We start from the raw sequence: 20,640 nt of genomic DNA on the forward strand, positions 1-20,640 counted from the left end.
TTATTCAGCCTTGGAAGAAAATTCTGCAATATGCACAACATGGATTAAACTTGAGGACGTTAAGCTGAGTGAAATAAGCCAATCACAAGAAGACAAATACTGTATGATTCCCCTTATAGGAGGTACTTAGAGTTGTCACAATCATAAAGACAGAAGGTATAATAGTATAATGGTGGTTGCCAGGAGTGGGGTGGGCAGGAAGGGGAGAGGAGAGAATGGAGAGTTATTCTTTAAAGAGTATATAGTTCCAGTTCTACAAGATGAAAGAGTTATGGGGATGGATGCTGGTGATGACGGCACAACAATGTAAATGTACTTAATGCCACTAAATTTAACGCTTAAAAATGATTAAGATGGTATATTGTATGTTATGCCTATTTTACCACGATGAAAAAAATTTAAGATCATTCCAAAAAAAAAAAAGTTATGTTTCACCTCTGTAATTATTTCTTTTCATCTCACCGAGTAGGAAAGATCTCTTTGGTTCATACGAGACTCATTTGTTGTTCTTGTGTCCCTGTTCTGGAGGATCTCTGCTTATCACTCCGTGGTGAAGCCCTGGGATCCCCTAAAATGAACTTTGGGTAAGCCATACAGTGTATAGTTTACATCAAACCATCACAGATACCCACTAAACTTGGTAAAAATCTGTCCAGTATTTTTCTTGGAATACAGTTGAAGGCATTTCATTTGAAGCTGTTTGCTTAGGCTGATAAAGCACTCCCATGGTAACCGCATATATGCCATCCTCTCAACAGCCCTGCCCTGTGGACAGAGCGAATTATCATTCTCAATGCTAGATAAGGATGCGGTGGATCAGGAAGGTTAAGTGACTTGCCCGAGTTTGTTTGGTGAGTCAGTGTCAGCACGGGCACTGCTGACTGCAAATTCACACTTTTCAGAGTTGCCTGACAAGAGTCAAGAAGCCCAGTTAGGGAAGGAGCTGTCCTGTCTATGCTGATCTCACCATACCTGGAGCAGGTGGGTCCTGTTCTGGGGCCTACATCTGGAGATGCATATATAGAAATACGTTTAGAAAGCCTCCAGCCTGGGCCTGTGATAGGTGGTGGCAATCTCTCCTTGACCAGAATTTAGACAGAATCCTCTGAGACGTCTTTTTTTTTTTTTTTCTTTTTTAGGTTGACAGATTACAAGGACCTTGTCAGTTTACAATCCTTTTTTTTTTTAATTTATTTTTTTACACCTATAGCACCTGGTCTTCCTAGGTGGTCTCCCATCCAAGTACTAACCATGCCCAACCCTACTTAGCTTCTGAGGTCAGATGGGATCAGTGAGCCCTCTTTTCCACTAGGTCTTGTCCTTGGGCCCTGTCTAGCCTGGTTTTACCAAGAATCTTGCTAAGTCAATTTATTAAGACCCCAAATCTTCCTTGATATCTGATTAAGCTCCTCATCACCCACCTTTGATATAGAAATCCTTGGCCTGCCTGTAGCAAGAATCTTGTTAGGCTAGATTAGCAAGAATCCCCTACCATGATGTCTCCTCTTAGTAATTTCCTATCCACTGACTCCCTCACTCTTCTTGTTGACTATAAATCCATAGTTGTCTTTGCTGTATTGGGAATTGAATTCAGTTCTATACTGAATTCTCCTTCTCCTATTACAACTGACAGTTCTCATGACCTCCATGGCCTATTACTCTGGTTCAAAACAACATCATGTCTCACCCAGATTATTGCAGGGCCTCTTCATCAGTCGGCCTCCTTCTACCACGACATCCCTGTGATGGTTAATTTTATGGGTCAATTTGACTGGGCCATGAGGTGCCCAGGTTTTTGGTCAAATATTATTCTGGATGTTTTTCTGTGAGGATATTTTAGATGAGATTAACATTTAAATTGGTAGACTGAGTAAAGCAGATTGTGCTCCCTAATATGGTGGGCTCCATATGATCAGTTGAAGGCCTGAATAGAACAAAAAAGCTGACCCTCGGCAAGTAAGAGGGAACTCCTTCTGCCTGGCTGCCTTGATCTGGGACATTGGTCTTTTCCTGCCTTCAGACACAGACTGAAAGATCAGCTCTTCCTGGGTCTTGACCCTGCCAGATCTCAGACTGGAACAACACCCTTCTGGATGTCAGGCCTTCTGACTCAGACTGGAACTAAACCATCAGTCTTTCTGGGTTTCCAGATGGCCAACTCACACTGCAGATCTTTGGACCTGCCCACCTGCCAGTTCCTTACAATAAATTTCCTTACACATGTATATCTATATATCTATCTCTATCTCTATCTCTATATAGACAGGTATTCATTGTCTATTCTTTCAACTTTTTTATGTATTTAGATATATCTATCTTTATATAGATAGAGATAGAGAGAGATAGAGATAGATATATAAATAGATATAGATGTATCTCCTACTGGTTCTGTTCCTCTGGAGAACCCTGACTAATATACTTCCTAAGGTTTGTTATTTTGAAAATGTTAAATACATAAAAATATTGAAAGAATAGACAATGAATACCTGTATATCTTTCACCTAGATTCACCAGTTGATCACATTTTGCACATTTGCTTTTGCTGTGTGTGCGTTTTTCTGAACCATTTCAAAATAAGTTGCAATGTCGATTTACTATATTGTACACCTGAACCTAAAATATCGTATGCCAACTATACTTTAAAAAATGGCAACATATGTAACTATAATGCGTTATCATACCTAAGAAATTTAATATTGATACAACAATATCTAATATAAAGTCCATATTAAGTTTTCTTCGATTATCCTGATAACGTCCCTATGGCCTCAAAAAACATTCAGTATCAAGTCGAGGATCACAAGTATTTAGTTACCACGTCTCTTTAGCCTCCTTTAATCTAGAACAGTCCCCCATCCTTTTTCAATCTTTCATCACATTGACGTTTTTGAAGCATCTGAGCCAGTTGTCTGGTGTAGTCTGTTCTCAACACAGCAATCGAAGGAATTCTTCTAAAACCTCGTCAGATCATGTCACCCTTCTGCTCAAACCCCTGCAGCAGCTGCCCATCTCACTCAAAGTACAGTCCTGGCAGTGGCCCACAGGGCCCTGGGTGTTTTCACTCCCGTATGATTTCCTCCAGGGCATAGGCTCCACCTCCCTCCCTACTGCTCTCTCTGCTCACAGTTATAGGCCTCCTCTCTGCTTTGCTCCCAGACCAGGCCAGGCCAGCTCTTGTCTAAGACTCTATTCCCTTTTCCTGGAATGCTCTTTCCAGGATATTTGCCTGGTTTACCCCCTCACCTCCTTCAAATCTTTGTTCAAATGCGTCCTTCTCATCCAGGCCCTCTCTTACAGACTAATGCTGCAGCCTGCCTCTCCCTGCCCCAATCCTTTCCCACACTCCTCCTTTCCTTACTATACTTTTTTTTTTTTTAATTACATATTTTTATATTGAAAAAAAATCTCAAACTTAGAGAGTAGTTAAAAATACAATACAAATAACTTTTCTCCTTGCACTGACTGAGAGTAAGTATATTGCTGACCGGCTATCCTATCACCTCAAACACTTTGGTAGGAATTTTCTACAATCAAGATCATTTGCCTACTTAACTGTAACACAACCTTTAATATCAGAAAGTTAACATTGATCTGCTTTTACCTTATGATCCTCAGACCCCATTCATGTTTCACCAATTGTCCCAATAATGTCCTTTACAGCAAAGGGATTCAGTCCAGAATCAAGATCAGAATCAAGCATTGTATTTAGTTGTAGGGCTTACGTCTCTGAATCTGGAACAGTTCCCCAGTCTTTCCTTGGTTTCATGACCTTGACACTTTTGAAGATTACAGTTACTTTGCAGAATATTTCTAAATTTGTGTTTATTTGGTGTTCCTCGTGATTTTACATCCAGGTGATTCATTTTTGGCAGGAATATCACAGAAGAGATATTTAGTTTCTCATTGTGTTAATTCAAGTAGCACCTGATTTCATTTTGTCCCATGACTGGAGATGTTAACTTTTCTCACTTGATTAATCTTGTATCTGCCAAACTTCTCCTCTGTAAAGTCACTCTTTTTTTCCCTTGAAGTTAATAAATATATTGCATGGAAGCATTTGGAAGTACGTAAATATCCCGTTTTTCATCATATTTTTTATCTAATCACTTATTTATTCATATCAGTTTGGATTCTTATTTTATCCAGTAAAATCTGTTAGCATCATTGCTACAGACTAAATGTTTGCATTCTCCCCCAAATTCATATGTTGAAACCCTAACCTCCAATGTGATGGTATTTGGAGATGAAACTTTTAGGAGGTAATTAGGGTTAGATTAGGTCATGAGGGTGGGGACCTCATGATGGAATTAGGGGTTTAGAAGAGAGAGAAACCTTTCCACTCTCAAGCACAGAGAAAAGGTCATGTGAAGTCACACCGAGAAGGTGGCCATCTGCAACCCAAAGAGAGAGCCCTCACCAACACAAGCCCTACTTGCACCTTGATCTTGTACTACCAATCTCCAGAAATGTTTAAGCCACCCAGTCTGTGGTCCTGTGTTATGGCAGCCCAAGCTAAGACAGTCATTATTAATGGGCCAATGGGAACCCATTCAAGCTGGCTCTTGTGTCCTTCTGAATTATCCTCATCATCCTTTCAGCTTTCTTTGCTGTCTGATTCATGATATCCAGGCTCATCATATACCTTCCCTAGGCCAGACCTAGAATCAGCCATCTCCCTAAAGAGTCTGATTCCTTTTAGTGGAACATGATATTTAGAAGCCAAAATCTGGGTGCTAGATGTGCTCATTGTTATTGGCATGTCACTGCTCCCAGGCTGGTACACACACACGACTGTATTTATTTCTCTCTTTAGCTATATATTTTGAAATCCAGAGTTTACACTGGTCCCTACAATTCCAATTCAACACCACAGGGTTCCTTCTGGATTTTTTCCTTTTATTTGTAACTCTCTTCTTCAGTAGTGACCTGACTCACATTACCCTTAATATATTTACTTATTTGATACATCTCCTCTATGTAACAATTTCTCATTGCCACTCCCTTCCGTGCACAGGTCCCTTGTTATCCTATCTTGGTTCTAATGCCCACATGCTGGCCCTATTCACTGTACTCAAGCCCTGACACCTCAGAGCTGACCTTCCTGAACTTGGCTGCCTCAGGCCCCAACAGCCTATGCCAGGCTGCCCCTCCTTATCCGGCTTGCTGCTCTGCACTGGGCCACACCCCATCCATCACCATGTGTGTGACGTCCTCACTTGGCTCCTCGCTTTGCTCAGGGTTCAGTTCCCCGTGTTAGGCCTTTCTCTTCCATGGTGTCCTCGCCACCCCGCTCCGGCTCTGACACACCACGCCAGGCTGCCCCGTGCGCAGATGCCCTCCTCAGGCTCCGTTCCCAGACCACGCATCTGCATGGACGTCTTCTCACCTTGCTTGGCTCCAGCACCCAGCATCAGGCCTTGCCCTCACGTCAGCTCCTTTCTCACCCTACCTGGGCTCTGACACTCCAGGAGGAGGCACGCGTATGTGTGGTCACCCCTCTCTCGCCATGCAGGCTCTCCCACACTGGGGCTTCCCCTGTGTGAACACCTCCTCGCACTGCTCGGGTTCCAACACTCCACACCAGGCCACCGCTCCGCACCGATGCCTGTCTTGCTCTGTCACTCTTAATGGTTTTAGGACTGAAGAGAAGGGAAGGGAATGAAGAAGAGGAAGAGGAACGCTGCTCTATTCTTTATTGCTCCAAAGCATTATTGGGCATTTTGCATTCGTCCACTAGTTTTTGCCATTAGTTTTTCCATAACAAAATATCAGAGAATAGGTGGCTTATACAATGGAAATTTACTTCCTCACAGTTCTGGTGGCTGAGAAGTCTAAGATCAAGGTACTAGAAAATTCGGTTTCTGGTGAAGGCTCTCTTCTTGGCTTGCAGATGGCTGTCTTATTACTGTGTCCTCACATGGTCTTTTCTCTGTGCAGCACAGAGCGAGGAATGGAGAGAGGGAGAGAGAAGAGAGAGAGGGAGGGAGGGAGGACAGGAGAGTAGAGAGAAAGCTCTCTGGCGTCTCTTCCTCTTTTTATAAGGACACCAGTCTAACAGATTAGAGCCCCACCCTTATGGCCTCATTTAACCTTAATTACCTCCTTAAAGGCCCTGTCTCCAAATAGTCACATTAGGGGTTAGGGCTTCAACATATGAACTTGGGGGGACACAATTCGGTCCATAACATCTTTCTATTAGACATTCTATATTTATTGTTTATTGCATCCCCCCTACCCACCCCTGTGTGTCAGCAGCTCCTTACCGGCAGGGATCTTTGTCTCTGGCTCACTGGCACCCCTAGAACCTAGCAGGGCAGTGGGAGGCACTCACACATGTGTTCGGAGGGGCATTTGTTTCTGAGGAAGCTGACGCACGGAGTCTCACTCCCATTGTCCCCCAGCTCCTCAGACCTCAGGCAGGGACAGTGAGAATCACTGGGACCAGGTACAAATGGTTTATTTTTCTATAAAGAGCAAAGTACAAAGAGGCAGGGGAGGGCAGCTGGGCCTTAAGGGGCTGCAGTGGGCAGGCCCCAGACCCCGGTGGAGGCCTGAGGAGGCCCCGGCAGCTGCGCTAGGAATAAATAGGCATCCAAGATATGGCCAGTCAGGGGTCTCCAGAGAGATGGTGGAAAAGGAACAGTGGAGGTGAGGCGGGACCCCAGGACGGTTGGCGGAGTCACACGAAGCCAGGCTTCATGGAGGAGCGGCGGCAGTTGGGGCAGCTTCTTGTCCCGTTGTTCTGCAGGCACCTTGAGAGGCAAAGGGCTCTGTTTACTCAGAGTCTGTCTTTTCAACCTGGGCCCAGCCTCTCTCTCCTCCCCTCTCCTCTGCAGGGGAGAGCCTGGGCCTGGCATCAGGAGGTGGAGATGGAGGCCTGTACCTGCCACAGCCCTGAGGCCAGTCTGGCCCTGGTGTCTGAATCCCTCAACCTTCAAAAGGCCTCTCTGAATTCTCTTTGGGGAGAATAATAGTAAGAATGGCCATCTCATAGGGTTACTGGGAGGATTCAGTAAGTTAATATATGGGAAGCTCTTAGGACTTGCTTGGGATACAGAAAGCACTATGTAAGTGTCTCTGTTCGTATTGCTATTGTGATCTAGGCCCCAGAGCACCCAAAGAGGCCCATGTGCCCCTGCCCTGGCCAGCTGGAGCCCTCACCGGAGGTGGAAGATGTGGGAGCAGGGCAGGGCCTGCAGCCGGCTGTTTTTCTCGCCTATGGACTCCCCACACAGGCCGCAGTAGAGCTCGGTCTCCTCTACACACTCGTGGAAGCGCACGACGTGGGCACGTAGCTCCCGCTGCAGCCCCTTGCTGCGGTAGATGCTCTCGCTCAAACAGTGCAGCTTCAGCTGGCTCAGCTGGGCCAGCGAAGAGGAGAGAGCGGGAACAGGAGGGTGGGCGGAGAGGATGAGACCAAGTCAGCACTGGTGAGCAGTGGTCCCGCGTCCCTCCTTAGCCCAGCCCAAGAAGATGTCCCTGCTGGGTCACTGGGTCACTGGGCCATCAGTTTACAGGGCATCCAGTCCTGGCTGCTTTCCTGCCTTGCTGACGAACCTAGGAAAAACATCCTGCCCTCTCTTGGACTTGGTTTCCCCTCATGCAGAATGAGGGGGTGGGTGAGGTCATTGATCCCCATCCATAGAACCAGCTAGGGACTCCATGTTTTTGAAGAGTTTTATTAACCAAACCTGCTGCATTCACTCCATAATAATTAATTGGTGTTCTTGTTTTCATTAATTAAATACACACATCAGCATTTCTGATCAGCCTAAGATACATGGGTAAACCCGAGTGGCTCTAATCCAGCCAAAGGCACGTGTAGTTGGCATTTCAGTTGGACTGTGCACCCAATCCCAGAGAAATGCACATTTTCTAGAAGACTTTGAGAAACACTGAGGCTGTTTTCAACATTTAAAGGTTCGGATACGCTTATTAAAAGTGAAGAGGCCACATACCTTTGAAGTGAAGATGGGCCATTTACCAGGTAACGGGCCTTGAATACCCTCTGAGCCTCACTGTCCTCATCTGTGAAATGGGGCCTGCTGTACCTACCTTGCCGGGGGACAGTGAGGACTGGAAGTGGTACCCACAAGAGGCCTGTGGTGCCTGCCCATCTCTCAGTAAGTGGGAGCCCACTGTTAGGAGTTTTAGTGACCATCAGGAAGCCTCTGAGGAATTCTGATATCCTCTGGGCTGTAGAATTCTTGCCCTGCCCTCTGAAGCACTCTCTGGGTAGAAGAGAAACAGCTGGGATCTGGGAATGGCTGGGGGCAACTCCTGGAGATCAGGTAGGGCTCAGGGCACAAGTGGGCTCAGGGGGTCCTTCCCCACCTGCCTAAGATCCCACCTTGGGCTCTTGACTCTAGACCCAGGAGACGGAATCAGGTCTGACCTTGTTCCCCACCTCTTCAGCCAGGTCCTGGGCTCTCTCGATGGCATCCAGAGCCTGCAAGGTGAGCACAGGCCAGGGCTGTGGACAGATCTGTCTGACAGTGGCCTCGACTTATAGGAAAGGATTGGGTAGGGAGAGGTCGGCGTAAGGAGGGTGACACGTCTGGGCAGTAGCCCTGTGTGTGAAGGTAGCGGAAGGAGACTGGCCATGGGCAAGTGGACTCCTGCCTGAGCTTACTCAGATACAGAAAAGAAGAATATTCATGTCTTGAGGGGTGTTGTGACATCATGGGAGGCATTTAAATAAACCTGAGTTCAAACCCCAGCTTGGCCCCTTAATTGGCTATGTGACTGGGAAAGTCATGGGCCTTCTCTGAGCCTGGAAAATGGCTTGGAATGTCCTAGCCTCATGAGATTGGGGTGAGACTGATATTAGACAATGTGTTTGAAAGAGTCCCACCCAGGACCAGCCCCACAGATTGTTGGCTGACCTACTGACCCCATATGGGAGCCCTGGGGAGAGCTGGGGCTGTAGGACAGGGCCCAACCTTACCTTGTCCAGCGCCTTCCTGGCCATCCAGCATTTGGCCACCCCCAGCAGCACCTGCACTTGCCCTAGGCGGTTTCCGATCTCAGTCATGATGCTCATGGCAGAGTCGTACCTGGGGAAGGCTGTCTGCACAGCCAATTGGGAATGGGGTCAGGCTGAGCCAGGCCTGAACCCCCATACCACCCTGCATCCTGGTGACCTCACCTCTAGGTCCCCACGGCTACGGTGGATGTCAGCAAAGCAGAGCAGGCAGAGTGCCTGTAGTGGCCGGTCCCCATGCTGCAGTGCAATCTTCATAGACTCCTGCGAGGGAGGCCAGTCCCTCGGGCCTGCTCATCTGCCCCCCACCACTGGGACACCCTCGCCCAGGGAGCCCCTCAGACAGGCAGCCCAGGGATCACCAACATCCTCCGAGCCCAAAACCAATCATGGTGCTCAGGCCCCACGTACCAAACCAGTGAGGCCTCACGGCATCCAGCAAAGTGGAAACTGAGGCTCAGAGAACAGAAGTGACTCCATCAAGGGCACCTGACTAGTTGGGATTTGAGCCCAGGTCAGTGACACTTCCTGCTTAAAGTGCCCCACAGAGGGTAGGGGGATGGTGGACAGAGGGAAGCCTCCCCTCCCCTAGAATGGACCAGAAGGGAGTGAGAAACATGCATCCTTCAGGGGTTTAGCTATAGAGAAGCTGGGCCGGGGTCAAGCCTTGGGGTCTCGGCAGGCTGATTTGGAAGGAAGAGGCTCTTCTGCCCTGGGTACCAGACCACCACCTACGCCCTTTCCCTGCTGCCCCACCTCACAACACTCCATGGCACTGCCCAGGTGGCCCAGCAGACGATATGCCACAGCCATGTGGTACTGGCTCATGGCCCGGTACTTGAGGCTCCAGCCTTTGCCATAGTCGTTGACGAGCTCTGCGGCCTTGCAGGGGAAGAACAGGGCTTTCTCGTAGTCCTGCAGGGACATAGAGGGGGAGTGGGGTGGGAGGGGGCACACTGAGTGGCAGGAGCTGCCCCTCAGTCAAGGGCTCCAGGTGTTGGCTTCTCCAGCAGCCAGGGGCCCATAGACCCCACTGGGTGTTCACTCATTCATTCATTCATTCATTCTGGAATCCAGGAAAAGTGATCCCAGCAGAAGTAGCCAGTGCAAAGGTGTGGGCTCCATGAACACAAGGGTTTTCATCTGGTTTGCTGATGTTTGATAATATCTCACGGCTCAATTCTTGGCTCTTAGTATATGCACAATAAATATTTGTTGAATGCATGAATGAAAAGGCAAGAAAATACAGTTGGCTTCTCTTCTTACTCAGTCCAGGTTGGGCCTCTCAGCTTCAGAGACTCACAGACGGGTGGGGGTGGGAGGGATACCAGAGCCCCACTCAGCGCCTCCTGGAACCAGCAGCAGCTCCCCCTGGAAGGCTCCGTGACTGATTGCCAGAGCAGTCGGCTCAATAGATCAGGATAGACTCACCGAGGCAATGAAATCATTCTCTCATCCTTTCTTTCTCCTCAAACCTCCAAATGCCCTTTCTACCTAATCTCGCCTCACACTCCATTGGGAAAACAAAAGAAAATCAGAGAGGAGATCCATTATCCAGCTGATCCCTCAGGTCCAGCCCTCTGCTCCCCTCCTCCCTGCTCCCCGCCACCTCCACCGGGGAGGAGGGCTCCCTGCTCCTGCCAAGTGCGAGCCCTTCCTCCGGCTCAGGAGCGAACCCTCCCACCCCTTCTCCAGTCTCATTCTAGGAAATCGTTCCTATCAGCATTTCTCATCTCATTTAAAATATAAAACAAAAATCAAAATCAATCTTCTTTTGACCTCATGTCCTCTTCAGCTACAGCCCGTTTCTGTTCTTTCTCGTAGAAAACCTATCTGATCTTTGACTGGATATCTACCAAGCGTCTCTGAGTTAATATGACCAGAAGAGAATTCTCAATATCCCCAATAAAAACCTGTTCCTAACAAATTTCTCATGTACTTTCTAATTTGAAGCCATGAAAATGTTCGACAATTTCAAAAACAAAAAAACAAAAAAACAAAAACCTATATTTGGCCCATGGCAGATGTTACTACATAGTGGCATATATTATAAAGACAAAAGAATAGCAAAGAAATCTCAAGCTTCCTTCAGTTGTCTTTTTTCTTCTCTTTTTTTCTTTTTTAAAATTTTACAGTGACTTTATTTATTTATCTATTTATTTATTTATCCATCTATTTATTTATTTTTATTTATTTATTTATTTATTTATTTTTAATTGAAGAAATGATTTAAATCTCCCCGTTCCCGTCTATCTCCCCCTTCCCCCCTCCTCCTTACTCTCTGGCGTCTTTTTTTTTTAGCAATATTGGTGTTGTCTTTTGAAAGTATTTTATATATTTTGTAGGACAAAGTAAATATTTAATTATGTTGTTAGAAACCAAGATTTTCAGTCTAAGAGTTTAAGATAAATTAAGGAAACTCCTGAAACATTAGATTTGAATTGGCAATATCAGTATAAACATCGGTTGTCCTGGCAACTGAAAAGATTTAGAAGCGACGACAACTCAGTAGCAATGAGGTCCCCGAGAGCCACATTTTGTCTTTAGATACAATTTCCTACTAAAAAGAACCCGTAGAAATGGCTAAGTCCAGGTCTGGGGCAGAGAATACACAAAATGAGCCTCAGATAGTTTACTGGTCCAGAAAGCAAATACTTTCAAGGACTAAGTAAACTTATCAAAAGGACAATGGAGCCATATTGCAGGGAATCTCATTGACTACAGTTAAAATAATATGAGCATCAAAAAGAACAATAATTGCAATTGACTGAAGAATACTGAATATAAAAAAAAACCCACCATGATTTCATAAAGATACTGCAAAGAGAGGAAGCAAAACAAACCAATAAGTGTGACACCGAAGGCAGCTATTATATCAACTCCTTATTCTAAGGAGTGGTAATTAAAGGAAAGGGAAAAAGTATTTATTCTGCCTTCCCTTTACGAACTGTACTTCAGAGTAATCAACTTGCCCCAGTTGATGAGGGAAAGTTCTTCTGCATAGAAAAATCCCAGCTAATAATCGTAGCAGGAATGATAGAACCTGGAAATGGCCATTTCATTAGAATTGGAATGAAAGAATCGATCCAGCCAACAAATATCAATAGATGCTAAAACCATTACAGAAAATGTTACTGCAAAATCGAATAGTCACAGGATGCCAAAGTGTCACCCTACGAGTTATCCCGATGGTCCTGAAAGGAAAAACGTAAACCCTATAAACAGAGGGATCAAGTTGTCACTCCCTCAGTCACCCAATATGATACAATATGAAGAATGCAGCATTACTTATACAGTATTCTTACCAAAAAAACGTGTGACCCAAATCTAACCAAGTCATTTAAGTTCCGGTTCAAAGGGAGTAAAAGAGATAAAGGAACAAGTTACACGATTCCTTGAGGAAGCGAAGAGACAATGAGATGGAAGATTCTACAAGACAGTTAATTTGGCTTCTTCAATAAATCATGGAGAATAAAAGCGGAGGGTAGAAGTTTTTACCAAAAGAGACTTAAGAGTCATAATAACCACTGCAGTGTGTGGTTCTTGTTTGTGTTTCAGTTTAAAGAAACAGAGAGTGAAGGTGGATTTTCAGCATAAGTAGAGAAATTTAAGAGATAATTGTTCATTATGGTGTGTGTGATAATAGCATAGTAATTGTATAAAAAAATCGTCCTTATATAAGAAAATGTCCCTTTTTTTTCCCCCTCAGAGATGCATACTGCACTACTTCGGGGGACAATATCACGATGCCTATAATTTTATATCACAATAATTCAGTTTAAAATACATAAATCACATGGCAAAATATTAATCATTATTAAATCTAAGTGGTGGGTATATAAAGATTCATTATATTATTTTCTTTATTTTCTCACGTGGTTAATTTTCTTCATGATAAAAAAAGTTTGAAAACACCACTCACTCTTCCTCTCGAATCCCATCGCATCTCACTGAATGGCTCCCCCGTCCGTCTAGTTGCTACAAACACCCTATCCCTGATCCATTAGCATCTACACACTCATTTACCACGGTATTTATTAAGCATCGATTATGTGGTAGGCATAAACATCTGTCGTGGGCTGATCACAGCCTGGATGCCTAGAGGAAGGAGAACAGATGCTCAGGACCACAAACCTGTGGGCCCTGGCCCCATCAGTTTGTTCGCCACCTGCCTTCTCTCCTCACCCTTACCTCTCTGACCCCACCACCTCGTATCTCCTTGTCCCGTGCCTGCCGCAGCCACGCTGGCCTCCGTCCTTCCCGGAGCATGCCAGGTTACGCTCCCCCCAGGCAGAGCTTTGCTTTAGCTCTTCTTGCTTTTTCACTCTTTGCCAGATTTCCGCATGGCTCACCCTCTCATCTCCTTCAGGGCATCAGACAGCACCTCTGAGAGACCTTCCAGCACCCTGTTTGAAATTGCAACGCCTCCTCCTCAGCACTCCCCATCTCCCTTTCCCTGCTTTCCGTTCTCCGAAGCACTTTCTGGCATGCTATATAGTGGACTTACTCACGGTGTTTATTGCCTTTCTCCCCCAAATAGAAGGTAAGCTTCATGAGGCCAGGGACTTTGCTGTTGTTCTCATTGCTACACCCAAGGCCAACAGTACCCGGAGTACAGTCAATGCTCAATAAATATTTGATGACTAAATCCTTACAACCATGCTGTACGGTGGGTCCTATTCTCCCTAGTTATACAGATATACCTACCCAGGTTCAGAGAGGAGAGGTGGCGTGTCCAAGATCACACAAGCACACGGCACTGCAGGTTCATGGCCTGTCCTCGCCCAGGAGCCTCCCATTTCCCAAGACAGACCAAGGTTTGAATTCTGGCTCTGCCCTTCCTGACCCACTCTTTACCCGCCTGGGTAAGTGTTTTCCCTCCCAGACCCATCCACCTCATCCCTACCTAAACGGGAGGACTAAATAAGGCCATGTAACAGGGAGCAGGGCTCACAAGAGGCTCTCAGGGAGGCTGAGCCCACCATCACCCTCCACCTGGGGCCCGGACCCACCTTGACCTGGGCATAGAAGCTGCCCAGGCTGCAGCAGACGCGGCACTCGAGCATGGCGTCGTCATTGTTGTGGGCGTAGCGCAGGGCCTTCTCGAAGCTCTCCAGGGCCTTCTGGAAGAGGCTGAGGCCCAGGAAGGCATTGCCCATGCTCAGGCTGACCTGGCCTCCAAGCTGGGCACCTGCCCTGGTGCAAGGCAGTCCGAGGCAGGTCTTGCAGTAGGAGATGGTCTTGTGAAACTCACACAGCTTCTCGTTGCTGCGCGCCAGGTTCAGGTAGCTCTCCAGGAGGAAGTTGGCATCCTCCAGCTCTCGAGCTGTGTCGATCTGCACCACAGCAAACTGCCCACAGGGGTGGTGGGCAGGAGGCTGTCAACTTAGACCCGGACCTGAGTCTCCCTCCACCCCGCCAAGACTCACATGACAAAGCTTCAGACCCAGAACTTTTGCACTCAATCACAGACTAGAAGCTTCAGCCCTGGAGCTTCCATCTCCCAAGCTCAGATCCAGAGCTTTCATTTTCTCCACCCCAGCCCAGATCTGCAGTCTCCACCCCCACCCACTCCCAGCCTCAAACCTAGAGCGAGTGCCCCCACCCCAGGCTCAGCCTCAGAACCCCAAACACGAAGGCTGGAACCTAGACTCTGAGACTGGCCTCGAGATCTCCAAACCCCAAAGCTGAGAAACTCAGTCTGAGTCTCACACACCAAAGTCCGAGGCCACAGGCCCAAGTCTGAAGCTGAGACCCAGCATCGAAGACCCGGGGCCTTAGATGTGGATTCAGGGCCTCGGTCCTGCACTACTAGCTTGTGGGACACAGGGGAGCCTGAGGGGCCCAGAGGGAGGCCCGGAAGCCTGGGAGAACTCCAGCCCTGGCCCCACCCTCCCACGCCAGCCACTGGGCACTCCCACCTTCAGCATCTCCTTGTAGCGGCCCATCTCTGAGTGGGCCGTGACCAGGCAGCCCAGCACACGAAAGCGCCCCACGAGGTCTGAGCTCTTCTCCAGCACCTTCATCCACACCTGCAGAGCCTTCTCTGTCTGGTTAGACTGGTACAGTTGGAGCCCCTTCTCAATCTGCTGCTTCGTCTGGTCCTGCCCCATCTTCCCAGAGCCCGCGCCCCACACGGACAGACCCTGGTGGCTCTGTGCCTCTAGGCACTCATGGCGGGGGACACACTGTGCCAGCTGCCGGTGAGCCCTGGGAAGGAAGGCAGCGGCGGGCAGGAGCCGAGCAGGGCCTGATGGAAAGCGGGTGCCACCTTGGGAACAAAATTGGTTCAGCCCTTGTCTGCAGCTGTCCCTGCCAGTTGGGGCCACGTGGCCGCTGAGGAATGTCAGCCGCAAGGTCACGCGGGCCTCTGCTGCATCCACCCCCTAAGCTGGGAGGTGGCTTCCTGGAGATGCAGGAACTCTGCCCCCCGGGCATCCCCTCGGGCATCTCTCCAACACCTCTAATGCTGGCCCTGACCCTCCGGGCAGGGCAGGCCCTCCTGCAGCCTTGCCAAGGAGCCGCCTCCAGGGGTAGGCTAAGAGCTGGGAGGAACAGGGGTGGCTGGGCACGCAGGCATCAGGGAGGCGGGGGCAGTGCCCAGCCCTGCGCCCTGCTTCTTTCCATCACTGCCTTCCCCAATCCCCCCGCCCCCGACCCACCCTCCCTCAGGCTTTGTTCCTGTGATTTCCTGGGCACCAAGTTGACTTACCCATGCACATGCCCACATCTGACACGCTAACTCATAGTGTGACCCACTATGGACAAGTCACTCGCCTCTCTGGGCCTCAGTTTCCTCATCTGTAAGATGAGGGTAACAATAGGCTGATAAACCCTAACTTACATGGTCGTTAGGAGGCTGCCTAAACGTCGTGAGTAACAGCGTGGACCATGGACCAAGGCTGGCAGAGTGTGAATTCTGACTCTGCTATTCATTCGCTGTGTGGGCAGCGTGACTTCAGGAAAGAGAGAAATGGTACCTACCTCACTGGATCGTTAGGAGAGCTAAATGACATACTAGTTGACACGGACTTAAGAACAGTGCCTGGCACACAGGAAACACTCTGCGTGTTGACAAGCAAGAGGTCGCCCTGAGCTGTGTCTGCTCCATGGCAAACCACCCACCAGGGACGGAAGTTGGCCCTCGAAGGTTAAAAAGTGTCCTTATTCCAATCCCAGCCCCAGTTTGAAAGGGTCCCTAATAATGAGATTTAATTCCAGATATTGTGGAAAAGGGCAAAGTCTTATGCAGGGAGCAGATGCTTGAAATATTGGGGCTCCTGGGGTTGAGAGGCCCTAGGTAATGGGCCTCCGTCAACCTGCCAGCTCATCTCCCCCATTTTTCTCCTCCCTCTCTGCAAACCAGGCTCCTTCTTGCCCCAGGGCAAAGTTCATTCTTTTAGAACAGACAGTGGTTTCTAGTATATTCACAAATTTGTGCATCGATCACTACTAATTCCAGAACGTTTTCATCACCCCAAAAAGAAGCCCTGAATTCATCAGTAGTCATTTCCCATTTCTCCCATGTTATGGGCTGAATCCTGTGGCCCCCATTCATATGTTGATGTCTTAACCCCCAGTACATCATGTGACTTGCTTGGAGACACTGTCTTTAAAGAGGTAAAGTGAGGTCACTGGAATGGGTCCTAATCGGATATGACTAGTGTCATAAGAAATTAGGACACAGACACACAGAGGAGAAAGACCATGTGAAGACAAGGGGAAAAATACAGCCATCTACGAGCCAAGGAGAGAGGCCGCCGAATGAAACCAACCCTTTCCATAAATACCTCGATCTCTTTCTGGCCTCCACAACTGTGAGAAAACAAATTTCTGTTGTTTAAGCCCCCAGCCTGTGGTGCTTTGCTGTGTATGGCAGCCTGAGTAGACTAATGCACCTCGTGATCGCAGCCTACCTTCTAAGGGCTGGCCTATTCTGGACATTTCATATAAATGGAGTCATATAACATGTGGCCTTTTGTGACTGGTTGCTTTCACTTAGCATCATGTTTTCAAGGTTTATCCATATTACAGCATGAATCGGTACTTCATTCCCTCTAATGGCTGCATAGTATTCATTGTATGGCTATACCGTTTTGTTTATCCATCCATTCATCAGTGGATGGACATTTGGGTTCTTTCACTTTGGGGCTATGATGAATAATGATGCTATAATCATTCATGGACGAGTTTCCATGTGGACATGTGTTTATTTTTCTTGGAATTGAAATATGTACCTAGGAGTGGAGTTGCTGAGTCATGTAGTAAATCTGTGTCCAGTTTTTCAGGACTTGTGCGCAATCTATTTGCCTCAGGGCCTTTGCACCTCTTCATCCCTCTCTTCCTTTTCCCGCAACAATCTGGGGTCAAGTCCTAATTTGAGTGAATCAGTTTATACTCTCAGAGAATTATATTCCATTCTGATGCAATATTTACCTCTATAGTGTTACATTTGTTGATGAGGTTATTTGCTTAATGTCTGCTTCCCCCATTCAAATGTGTAGGCAAGGACTTTGTCTCATTCATCGATTGTATTCTCAGAGCAAAACTTGGCACAGTGGCCACTCAATAAATATGTTGAATGAATGAATGGGGAAACAGGGGAGGGATGAAAGTTTAATTTTGAAATTTACAGTAACTGCTGCAGACTTAGCCCGCCTGCCATGCCGGGCCCCATGCCTAGGAAACTGAGCACAGGGAGAGATGACTTGTTTACTGTGAGCCAGATGGGTTCAGAGAGGGGCAATCTGAGGTGGGGAGGGGTGCATGGCCAGCTCAGGGGCCCATGCCCCAGGGTTATGGTTCAGCAGAGGTAGAGGGGATATAGGAGTGGGCCTATGAAACTAGATGAAGGCACCAGGACTTCTCAGGGGGAAGTGCACTTGAACCTGGAGCACGGAGAGCTGGGAAATGGAGGATGAGAGGGAGGTACTGTGGCCAGTCGGCGAGCCACTGGCACAAGAGAGCTGGCTAGGATCTTCCTCTCATCTGGGAGGTGGGTCCTGGGTTGAAGTTAACCTCCAGAGGGGAAGGAAGCTGGGCCCACGGGAAAAATGCCAGAGAGCCAGCAGATTCTCTCCCATTCAGTAATCCAGACGCAAGTTCACCTTGAGTCTTTGGCAGGAAGGAAAGAAGATGAGCAGCCTGCAGTGTACCCTAAAAGAGTCTGGGACCACAGCCTTTCAAGCACCTGAGAACTCAGTGATCTCAAAACTTGAAAACTTGACAGGAGAAAGGCTTCCTCCACCTCAGAGTCAGCTGTCTGCTGAATATTGCACACAGTTAGGGCAAGGTCATGCTCATTTAGGGGAAGGGCTGTGGTTTGTCTTTATACCACTAGCACCTGCACAGCCCTTGGCGAAGTGAGAGGAGACCAACAGAAGAATGATAACAATGAACACTGCCTAAGCTAAGCATTTCCTCCAGTGTACAGAAAGAAACGGAGGCACGAGATGTACCACAGTGCCAGAGACCACACTGCTAGAGACAGAGCACAGACTGGCCCCCAAACAGTGTGATTCTGGGGGGTCCCTCTCTGAACCAGGATACTGTCCCAGGAGGAGAGGGAAAGGGAGAACAGTGAGGGGGAATTGGACACATTTTCAGGAATCATGATCTTTACCTGACACACAACTCACTGGGAACATATTGAAGACCCTGGCACGGGTGGGCAGAAGTGTATACAAAGGAGACAGTGGACAGAGTTAAGCCTTGCTCACTAACGCCCAGCAAGGAAGGTGGACAAGAGGACCCCGGAAGTCAGGAGGACAAGCCGTAAAATACAAGGGTCTTTTCTGGGCCACATAACCTTACAGGGTCAGCAGGGCCCGGGGGCACCTGCTGTGTCAGGTACCAGCTATGTGCCTCACATTCTAGATCCCTGTTTTGTCATCGAAAGTAGAATATTAAGTTTGGGCCTGAAACAGGGGTCACGATCTGGCATGCGAGGGCTGAAGGTTTCTCGGTTGGCTACGTTTGTTATCTGGAGATTTCATATAAAAACCTGCATTTCCTGCTTCTCGTGGAGACTGAAACCCAAGCAACACCGGCCTGTGATTCTGTGTCAACCAGTCAAATGGAAGGTGTCTGGCCCCGAGAGACCAAAAACGCCCCCACCACTCCCTATTCTTGCCTTGACAATGAAGCCAGGTGTCACCTGCCATCTTAGATTGGCTTCCTTTCACACACCTGCATCACCTGCCTGGCCTCTGCAGACACCCGCATTTGCAACTTCTGCTCCAGGAGCACGATAAATGTTAACTGGAGGGGATCCTGGTAATCGCCACAACTAGTGATTACCGGGATCCTTGGGAAGTCTGTCCCTCTTGAGGAATTTGTTTTGCTAGTTGTAAATGGGTTATCACCTCTCTGGTAAGGTAGGTTTCTGTGAAAACTAAAGGAGAGGATAAGAACTTGCTTATAAACACTGAACTAGTGTGTCCCTCTCATGGACCTCCCGAACCTTCCTTGAATTGTTTGTTTATAATAAATGGGGAAAAAACCGAAACCAAAACAAAACAAAAAAAAACAGGAAATAACCTACGTCCACTAGGAGAGTGATTGAGAAACCATGAAATGCTATATAGCCTCTCAAAACGAGTTGTGAATACCGGTACATGGACCCAGTGGAGGGGCACTCACGACACAGCAACCGAAACAATGCAAGCTGCAGAACATTCTGTACGTGATGGCATGATCTCATTTTTTTTTTTTAACAAAAATTACATGTGTACATATTTTTGTATACAGGGGAAATTTCTGGAAGCATACCCACCCCATCTGAGGACGTTATCGATGGCCTGTGGGATGAGAAAACGCGCACTTGTCACTTTTATGTACTTAGGGTTGTTAGCAACTTCAACAAGCGCTCGCCAGGGCAGCATGGTGGCAAGTGTTTGGGACAATCTCTTAACTTGCTAACTCTACTGGGTGGGCGTTTTCATTTCCATTTGACAGATGAGGAATCTGAGGCTGAGAGAACCAAGTCACTTGCCCAAGGTCACACAGTTGGTATTACAGTCAAATTAAGAGACTCCTAAACACAAGCTTTTCTAAGGCCTCCTCTATAACAATGTGAATGTTTTGCATTAAAAAAAATACCCTCAAACCCTAAAATGACGTTTTAAAATTGCTGTTGTGTCACATAAGCCTCAGGCTCTGGGCACATTTTAGGGGTGACTGGGTCAGTGGCACTCTCAGGGCTGGAGGGTCACGGGTAGGTTCCCCCCTTCCTCAGGGGCCTTCCTTTTCAAAGGGGTGCTCTGCAGCTAAGCATCCTGCAAACAGGAGCTGGCACCAACTTCCTTGAGCCCCTGGTGAACTGCTTCAGTTGTATTAGCAGGATTCCTGTAAAGTGGCTCCAAGAAACTTGGCTGTCATTCGTTTCACAGCCACTGAAGGTTTATGAAGAATCTGGGTACTGGCTGGTAGCTAACCACCTATAAACCAGGTATGAAAATAAATTATTCTCTTTCTTCTGGAATGAATGGAAATTTCTAAATAAAACTCTAAGGTAGTATGTGGTGGGGGAGCGGGGAGAAAACTCTTGGATAAAAGCAGTTGTCATCTTTGGTACTTGTTCATTTAGTCACTCACTGTTTCCTGAATACTTATTATCCGCCAGCCTGGGGGACCAGTAAGGAATAAGACATGGTCTT

At 47.6% G+C, this 20,640-nt stretch overlaps 1 protein-coding gene across 1 annotated transcript; it reads right to left on the bottom strand.

Annotated features, from left to right (window-relative positions):
- Positions 1–6,078: 6,078 nt before the first annotated feature.
- Positions 6,079–15,623, bottom strand: RAPSN (receptor associated protein of the synapse). The gene is made up of 8 exons (XM_039869152.1): positions 14,905–15,623; positions 13,996–14,334; positions 9,740–9,898; positions 9,149–9,247; positions 8,948–9,070; positions 8,396–8,449; positions 7,162–7,361; positions 6,079–6,752 (listed from the first exon to the last, which is right to left on the bottom strand). The coding sequence occupies exons 1-8, from the start codon at positions 15,094–15,096 to the stop codon at positions 6,680–6,682; spliced, it is 1,239 nt and encodes a 412-aa protein (XP_039725086.1). The 5' UTR covers positions 15,097–15,623; the 3' UTR covers positions 6,079–6,679.
- Positions 15,624–20,640: the final 5,017 nt, after the last annotated feature.

Source organism: Pteropus medius, unplaced genomic scaffold (genome assembly GCF_902729225.1).
Source record: "Pteropus medius unplaced genomic scaffold, Ma_sr-lr_union100, whole genome shotgun sequence".
Classification (NCBI taxonomy): domain Eukaryota; kingdom Metazoa; phylum Chordata; class Mammalia; order Chiroptera; family Pteropodidae; genus Pteropus; species Pteropus medius.

Bases quoted from the DNA above. Each gene is read 5' to 3' on its own strand.
- RAPSN (XM_039869152.1), bottom strand. From the start codon at position 15,096: ATGGGGCAGGACCAGACGAAGCAGCAGATTGAGAAGGGGCTCCAACTG. The intron at 9,899-13,995 runs GTGGGTCCGGGC...ATGTCCCTGCAG, and splicing joins GCTTCTATGCCCAGGTCAAG to GACTACGAGAAAGCCCTGTT. The intron at 9,248-9,739 runs GTGGGGCAGCAG...CCTCCCTCGCAG, and splicing joins GTGCCATGGAGTGTTGTGAG to GAGTCTATGAAGATTGCACT.